The sequence below is a fragment of the Halyomorpha halys genome, unplaced genomic scaffold (genome assembly GCF_000696795.3).
Source record: "Halyomorpha halys isolate HHAL.00 unplaced genomic scaffold, Hhal_1.1 Scaffold283.1, whole genome shotgun sequence".
In the NCBI taxonomy this organism is placed as follows: domain Eukaryota; kingdom Metazoa; phylum Arthropoda; class Insecta; order Hemiptera; family Pentatomidae; genus Halyomorpha; species Halyomorpha halys.
In genome coordinates, this window is record NW_027113072.1 from 1 (window position 1) to 9,425 (window position 9,425).

The window sequence follows — 9,425 nt, forward strand, 5'->3', positions numbered from 1 at the left end:
TTTTTAATAAAAAATTGTATATTCGTTATTCTCAAACTTTATTTATTAATTAGTTAACTCTTTTACCTCCAGCTGATTTTCTTTTTTTTCAATGAGTAACAACAGTTTCGTATAGATTTTCGGAATAAAAAAACAAAAGCTCACAATTACTGTTTATTTTTCAATTAATTAACTATAATACTATTAAATTACAGGATGAATTTTGTATTTGTGTATAATTAGGAAAAATTGTGAGATAGTTCTTCGTGATACCGTTCAAACTGCTGTCATATTAGTTTTTTTATCTTTGTCTTTTAGTTTGTCCACATACATTTCGATGTTCTTCAATTACGTTCTTTTTCTCCCTATGACGTTTTAAAATTGTATTAACTTTTCGTCGCTATGCAACACTTCGTTAGAAATGTAAAAAAATCTATTCAACTAAAAATTAAATTAAATATTTTTTAAAGCGCTTAGTAAACGCCGCAATCAAAACAAATAATCAGGAGCTTATTATTCCGAGGTTTAAATAAACCAGGTTTGAAATAGATAAAATTCGTGAATGTTTTTTTATCTTAATAAAAGCGAGAAAAGGAGGGGAAAAAAGGAAATTTCTCCCTTGTGGCCTATGAGTGTTAGCGTTCCTCAAGCCCAGGGGAATAGTTCCCTTAAAACCCATGACTGTTAAAAGTCTGGCGGTCTTAAAATTATATGTTTTTTTAAATAACCGTAAAATCAGTTGTAATGTGATTTACCAGTGTTACAATATTACCTATGAAACTATGAAACCAAACAACAATTAAATTAGGTGTTTATAAATAAAAACAGAATGGATTAAAAAAAATAATTTTTATCATATATATATATGATGATGATTTCACCCGCATTTAATTTGGACTGTACATGCCTTTTTCATATAAACACGGCCAAGTGTTTATCATTAACTGAATCACATTCTAAATTTATGTAGATAAAAAGGACCTATAACTATGTAAAATAAAAATAACGGTATAAAGGATCTCAAATTCTAATCACTATGGTGTATCTTTGCGAATACTGATCCGGTTTAGATGATTTATGTTTTGCATTGTAGAGAATTTAAACATATTTCGATTGAGAAGCTATAACGGGGTTGTCCAACTTACAAAGCCTCAAGGACTAAAATTAAATACCTGAAGGAGGTTGCAGTCCATATAATAATTATATGTTTTAAAATTTAAACTTTGAGGTATCAATAAGGTTAGTGTGTAAGGTAGAGTTCTTAATAAAACCGAAAGTAATAATATTTTTTTATATTAGCCATGGATTTTTTATACTTAAAAAAAGTAAAGTGTTAGGAAAAAATATCTTTTGTCAATTTATAATTTATCAATTGATACAAACATTGTAATGAAAATCAAATTATATATTTAGTGTGAACAATGTGGTCAACAAGTTGCGTCTACCAACGAACCAATTTCAATTTCTATTTTTTCTGTTCGTTATTTTCTTAATTTTTCCTGTTCTAGCAAACCTCCATGATAGGGGTATTCATGATATTGTGTTAAATGTAAAATGTTTTACCATGTTAAATGCTATAAGCATAAGATTGTGAGCTGCCCTGTTTAAAGTCATGTTAAATGTTATATGCATGAGAGCTCGTAGTGAATTTTCTTAGCAACTTGTTTAGTAACCTTTCCTTCCAAAACATCTTGTTATTGTTTACTTCTAAGTTTTAATTACAGTAATTTATTACAACAAGCCTAAAGTTAGTGAAAAGTAAAAATGTGAAGATTTGGCTACTGATTATCATGTTAAAAAAAAGGTCCAAAACAATACTAAAACTATCAAAACCCAAACTAAAGTTAAATTAAGTAATCTAACACGACGATGAAGAGCTCAGGTAGTCTGTTGCATGACGTCATTCTCCATTTAAAAGACCTAGTAACACGCTTTCAACCATGTTATATGTTACATCGTTTTAACATGGTAAAATAAGGAAATATTCCCCATTTAAAATAACTTTTTCCATTTAACACGCTTTAATATGTTAAACTAAAGATCATGAATACCCCTGATGAAGTAAAGACACATAAGAAAGTTTATTTCTATTTTGGTTTTACGAAATTCATCGACAAAAAAAAAATTATGTTATTTTTTTCTAGATATTTTTGTTTTTATTTTGCCACTTAGAGTACATATTTTTCAAACCCAAGCTTATCGAGCATCTACAGCATTAAAATTATAACTTCATTGGCTTTTTCAAGACACAGTTACAGCCTCTTTGAAACTAAACTGTTATACGCTTACTTCTCCACTTGTATATGTCGAACTTAATGTATAAGATCTAATGACTTCCCCCAGTAAAAGGTCTATCTAACCCAATAGAAAAATTTCAAATCGCAATTTAATTAGTGTCTCCATACAGACAAACTCTCTAGGTTTATTCATTATATATAACAAATTCGAAATTAGCATTTTCGAACCATCACTAAATCGATTAAATTTAAAAAAATAATTGAAATATTTGAAAAAAATAAAAATCTATACATATAACAAAATGTTTTGTACAAAAACAATCATGTAATCATAACAGTCATATACTGCGTAGCGGCAACGAACTTGAAAAGTTAAATTAAGTAATTTTGAATATAAAAAATAAACAGTTTTTTCTCTCTTTTCAAATACCTATAAGTATAGACATAATTAATTGAGGGAAAAATACAAGTTTAAAGGTTGTTTTTTTTAAGGCCAAAGTAAAGTTATTTCCCAGTTAATTAATTGAATCAATTTGGACGAGTGAGTAGCCGGCTTGTTTGAAAAGGACCACTTGAAGGAATTTCGCAATTTGGCATCGACCAAAAGGTTGACCCGGAATCTACCCGACTACTTTCTACATTCCGGTACTTTTTTCAAGTTCTAGATAAGAGTTATTCAGAAAAGTTCACCTTATCTACTTTGTTACCGATAGTTGACGAAACCCCAGAGAATTCAACCTGATGGTATTTAAGCTGTCATTTGACGTTATCTGGTTTAATTTTTTTTTCTTTTTTGGAGATGTTATTTAAAATGAAATAAAAATACCAATTATTTTATTTTATTATCACAACATTATGTAATAGACATAATTAGGCCAGCAAAAGGTATAGAACTTGAAATTTTGCTTATTCTAATAAAAAAAAAAATGTATATCTTTGACATGGTTTATTGTTTTTAACTAAATATTATTCTATTAAAAAGTTTATTATTCTATGTGTTGCAGTGTAAAGTCTTAATAATAGCTAAAATTATTGTTATTTACATAACAAATTTTAAAATGCATTATTAAAGTAAATCTTTTCATTTGAATTAGCAAACATATTCATAGATTAAATTGTAGAATAAAAAAATCTACACCCTTCGGGAAGCCGTATTAAGCTTTAAGAATAGAGTTTCTACCTGATTTATTAAAAATAATAAATTATAAAATAGAATAGACAACCCCATTTTTATAGTTTTTCAACATTTTTATAATATTAAGTGATGGTTAAATCATTCACATACAAAAAAATATGTATTAAAAGGTGTATAATATAGAGAATTTCAAGATCTATTACTTTTAGTTTGGACCTGCCTATGAAGTCATTAATTATTTTTTCTTCAATTTTGTTTCTTTAGTCATGTTAATTAAAAGTAATGAGTTGCAAACCTCTTTGGAAATAATTATTTGGAAGTCGAAAGATGAAAAGGCATGAATTGGAATTTAAAAAAACAAAAAATGAAGTACGTTTGTTTGTTTAGTGTTCGACATCTTTAAACATTTGTTTTTTAGAATTGAAATTTTTCAGAAATGTTTTGAAGTAATTTCTGAAAATGATTGCTTTACACAGAAATGTGCAACAATTGAATTTCGAAACAGGATACTTTTTACTTGTTAAATCTTCTTTTAATTACTACGGATTTTTTAAATTGATTGAAATTAAAATTTTTTTAAAGATTTTGTACTACTAAATATCAACTTAGAAAAGATTGTTTTTATTTTATGACGCAGAGTAATGAAAATAAATCATAGGTATAAGTAGTTATTTGATGGAATACTCAAAACAATAATTGAAAATAATACACACACACACACATATAGGTATGTATATATACACAAACATATAATAACCTCCGTGATAAAGTAATTAGCATTGGATAAGCAATGGAAAGCCACTGTACTCAGCTCAAATGGCCTAATACATGTACTTTAGGAGAAGTCATAGAAGATACACTAAACCATACTATATTGACTTTATTACAAACATCACTGAAATACCTAAAAGTTTAAATAAATTAATAACTTTTTTATTAATACAAATAATTTCTTACAATTACTTAACACAACTAAATTAAACCCACTTATTGCAGATGTTCTGAATTCATCGAAGTCTCGATAAAAACAAAACGACAACCTAATATTCCCTATATGTATAGAAAATATGAACAGACCTCCCCACCCTCTCCCCCCCCTTGAGTAATGTACATACGGACATACCATAAGCGACCTCAAATAGTACAAACGTTCTCCAAAATGTCTTAAGTGAGTTCAGAACTCACATGGAGCCCTGAGCAAAATGAAAATAAGAAATTATATAATTTGTAGTATGAAGATAGTCCGGGTTGTGGTCAATAACGGTACCAAAATAGTAAAATAAATCTATTTATTTTTTACGTTTCACAACGTTTCGCCTCCCTTTACAAAGCTTCGTCAGCCCTGACGAAGCTTTGTAAAGGGGGTAGAAATGTTGCTTAACAATAAATAGTTTTGCTATTTTGATAACTTTATTGACAGCCACCTAGACTATCTTCCTACAATCTACTTTATACGGTCTACTGTCTTCTTCCAATGATAATAATTTAGATTTTACCAGATGATGAACGGATATCCAAAGTACATAAAGAGATAAGAATTTTTGAACTTTTTTCCTTAAAAAGTGAACTTAATATTTCTCTTTTAGCAGATTTCCAAATTTTTCAATTTCAAGGTAGCCAAAACAGATCAATAATTAGAAGTTGAAACCGTAAATTTAATTTTAATTGAAATTTTCATTTTCTTTTCAGGCCTTATAACAAAAAATTAAGTATCTTTTTTTCCTAAGGAAATTAATTTCTACTTGGATTATGCTATTATACTGGTCAACATGAAATTTTAGTTTGAGTTTTATCTTTGCCCAATTTTGATTACTCACACGTAACTAATAAAAGATAAAATGGATTTATCAGATAAAGTTTGCTTTTGTATAAAATAGAAAAATATTTAGGATTTTAAGCCAAATATTCAAACTTTTTGCAATTGTTACTAAATAAATAAAACTATATGTCAACATAGCTATTCTCATTTTTTTTTTTTAAATCAACAAAATTATTTATAATTTATAAACTAAATATGTTCTGTAGGATAATTAATGTCTAATAATAAAATTTCTAAGATTTAATTCTCAGACATTGAACAATGTTCTCTGACAGTAAAAAAAAAAAATCAATATCGTCTCTTTTGGTAACTATTTTCAAAAGTATTCCTTTAACGAGCACAGGCATGCAGAATGAATTTGAAGTAAATTAAATTTTCTTTGATCTCAGCTAATAAGAGAAGGTTTATTCTCAACAGTTTTCTCAATAATGGCTGATCATCATAAACATTTAAAATTGGAATTTGAGAGAACCAAATAAAAGACAAGTAATTTTATGAAGCACGCATTGTTGGAGTTAATTGGTAAACATTTCAAATAGTCGAAATGTTTCAGTTAAAATGCGAAAGAGATCTCTGGTGTCTACATTGTCATTCGAAGTATATATATCAGGAAAATATAAGGTCTATCCCAACAATTATTAATTATAATATTAACAATCTTAGGGAATAAAAATTTGAGAATTAGTCTTATAGTAATGAAGTGGTGCACTAATTTTGATGAGGAGTATATTTATGTATATTCAAACTAAAACAAACAACTAAAAAAAATTAAAAGCACTCGTTATAGTTTCGTGAAAATCCAATTTATAATTTTTTTTTTAAAGATGGTTTATGAATTATTAAACAGCTTAATCTCTGGAATATTTCCTTTTCTTTTTAATATTCTACTACACATTTCTTTTCACCATGTTTCCATACTCACCATTATCCCTAAATGTTCAATCATATTTCAAGAATCAGCCCTAATTTAAAAACTGAAATATATAATTTAATTATGTATCTTTTAAATTATAATTTGTTTGTAATTTTTAAATCATCATTCTAACTTGAACCTCAAAGATTTGAAAGGAATAGGAATTCTTGCGGTATGAATCTGTTTATTTATAACAAATAATTAAGCTAGTGGTATCGGCATAGTGGGGGCGGCCGAAATTTCACAACAAACAAGAATAATAATATCAAGTAAAAATTTGAACCATCTCATTTCGAGACTTTTTTATTTGTAACCTGAACAATACACGATAAAAATGAATTGAAATATTAAATAAGGGTGGAGCTAAATTTATCTCCGCCGCGGGCCCCCACGCTAAGCCATTGAATAAAACATAAATGTTTTGAAGCAAACAAATTTTAATGCTAATTTTACATGTAATTTTTTTTTTAAGGATACCCAAACACTCTACAAAATAAAAAATTAACAATATGCTCTCAATTAAGAAAATAAAAGCTGGAAAATTTAAAATCATAATAAACGTTAACAATATTTTGATATAGCAAGCATTTTACAATGGAAAATAGTAAGCCAAAATCATTGAGATCCTTCTCATTATATATTGGTTTCATCGTTAAAGTGTTAAAAAAAAAGTTGATTTTTATATTTTTGATTCAAAATACTCATCCAGACAGTGGACATTAATATTTTTTTAAAAATAATATTTGATTTTTAAATTTATGAATGTTTTTTTTCAATGTTACTAGTATTTATATATATGAATCCAACGATGTTTGAAATGATTTAAATTTTGAAAAGAGCCTAGTAATCAATATTAATGATAAACCTTTCTGTAGTTGTTCATTTTTTTAAAAAAGAATAATAAATAGGACTTACAGATTATTTATTATGTTAATCAAAATAAATCATGGAAAACACACAGAGTTGACTGAACGGTGCCTTAACAGAAAATAAGTAATTTAATATATAATCAGGCACAAGCTTAGGTTATCCGCAAAAAATAATTTAGAGACGATGGTGATAGATTGGTTTGAAAATTGCCATAGAGCCAAAGAATTACTGAAATCACATAGAAATTTTGTATAAAGTTTTATCAATTATATAGGTAAATTTTTCAAAAGTGATATGGGACTACAGCTTAGGGTTTTAGTGAGGTGGGCTTGCTGGGAAGGATTTCTTCTGAAAAATTAAAAAAATTGAATTTACTACAACTCGACTCAGCCAACCTTCACAAAACGTAATGGTAGTTTAGAACTCTATAAACATTACAAACCGGATCTAATTAAATTAATTAGTAATAGAGATATAAAATGAAACGTTTAAAAAGTTTTTCTTTGTTTAAAACTCATATGTCGTTTTTTTTTTTTTTCAATTTTAGTCACTCTTTTTCAGTACTGTTCGATCTAACTATCTTGACTCTACTCTTCCCATTTTACGTAAATTTTTTAAATGTGATATAGGACTGTTGCTAAATCGGGGTATCAGTGGGGCGGATAGAGTGGGAAGGATTGACTTTGATTTTTATTGAAAAATAAAAACAAACAAAAAACAACTAAGATTCCCGAATGCAGAAGTGGTTGGGCGTTAGGATAACAAACTACTCCGTTGAAAACTACAGTTCTGAAATATCTACATTAATAATAGGCTGGACTGTCTACAAGGAATCAACATAGCTGCCGTAATACGGATCTCACCTTTGGATTGGAGAATGTTTTATCGCTACATAAGCTTGGAGTAACTAAACTGTATTGAAACAAAATAGACCACTATAAAAATAACTCTTAAAGAAATCCGATAAAATGTACAGAGCTCTATTGAGTAAATGTAAGGAGTTATAGGACGGTTGCACTCCATCAATTTAACGAGCGTAAAGTCCCAGTAATGTGTTGTGGCGTCCATTGAAAAAGAAGAAATCATAAATTAAATGGGGAATTAAAAGTAGTTCTCTATTGTGCTTTTTTAATTTATTTAGATTAATCTTATAAAAAATATTGTTATTTTAGTTTTTATTATGTAATCTATCATAAAAAAATAAGTATAAGAAATCAATTAATCAGAGTGCGTATATATCTAAAACATAATATGACATAATTTTTATTCTGTACCCATTATAAAATTAAAACATTTTTTCTTTAATATTCTTTTTTTTTTTTTTCAAACCCCAATGTATAAATATATATATTTAATGAGTGAGCTTATTATAAAACTAAAATTAATCTGGATTTCAACTTTTAACTAACTTCAGTTTTAATAATAAACCAAATGACCAAATGTGCTCGAAACATATTAAAATAAATAAAAGAAATGAAAATATCATTACTTTAGAGTTGTTTTTCTGTTCATTTTTTCATCGACCACCTTAAAAATCTTAAAATATCTCCGAAACCATATCAGTGATAGCTAATTCATTTAACATAAACTCTAAATTAAAATATACTTAAATTATGTTTTTATTATTGCTATAAAATTTATTGATCAACAGTTCTGGTATAAAGTACGTACATGTTAGAAAAAGCCAATTCACTCTCCTCTCACAGGACTAAGAAATGTCAGGTTTCAGAGAACGTCAAATTGCTAACATGAAATAGACCTATTTAACATGAAATAGACCTGCTAACATGAAATATGTAACATATATATACAGAACTATATGTACTTATGTTTATGTATATATTATAATAAAGTATAATTTTATTTGGAAAGCCCGTGGTACGGTTGATGCGTTGGCTACGAGTCCTGTGAATAGAGGCCTAGTTTAACACCAAGTTCTCGGGGTTTGCTGGCACCTCTCCCTGGAAACGGATCCACTGAATACCTAAAAAATTATAATTGTTTAGTAAAAATAATCATGTACATACCTTATAACAAAAATAAATAATAGTGAAAATTAATAGCACAGTATGAAATTACTGCTGAAAACTTAGCAAAGCAGCCAATAATGAATTACCGCCCACAAAGCCAAAAGAGGTCTTCATGGTGTTAGTACACAAGGGGTGATGACCTCTTGAGAACCATCCCACGCCGGCCTCTAAGTGACCAATTAAATGGGATCACAACCCCTCACTTCATTAAAGATTAAAAGTTCCGGGGTCGTGGGAAGACAAAAATAAGTTTCTTGGGAGTAGGTTTTGGTAAACATTCAGTGTTGTGGGGTTTCAGGAAAGTCCTTCAACACCGGGAGGCTTTTAGCACTTGGAAACTACTTCTGAAATGCTCCCACAAGGATTTAGTGTTTGCTAAGTTTCTAAACTATATGGGATAAAGAAAGAGTGGTAATAAGTTTCTCTCACTCTTTTTAAAAAA

The 9,425-nt window shown here is 28.1% G+C and overlaps 1 protein-coding gene across 2 annotated transcripts in view; it reads right to left on the reverse strand.

Moving 5' to 3' along the window:
* Positions 1 to 16: 16 nt before the first annotated feature.
* LOC106680719 (TBC1 domain family member 30) overlaps positions 17 to 9,425 on the reverse strand; it is a 499,453-nt gene continuing 490,044 nt past the window's right edge. For both annotated transcript variants that reach the window (XM_067050693.1, XM_067050694.1), the window contains one exon: positions 17 to 8,937. In XM_067050693.1, coding sequence (XP_066906794.1) covers positions 8,850 to 8,937 — 88 coding nt within the window. In that variant the 3' untranslated portion in view covers positions 17 to 8,849. The remainder of the gene's footprint in view (positions 8,938 to 9,425) is intronic.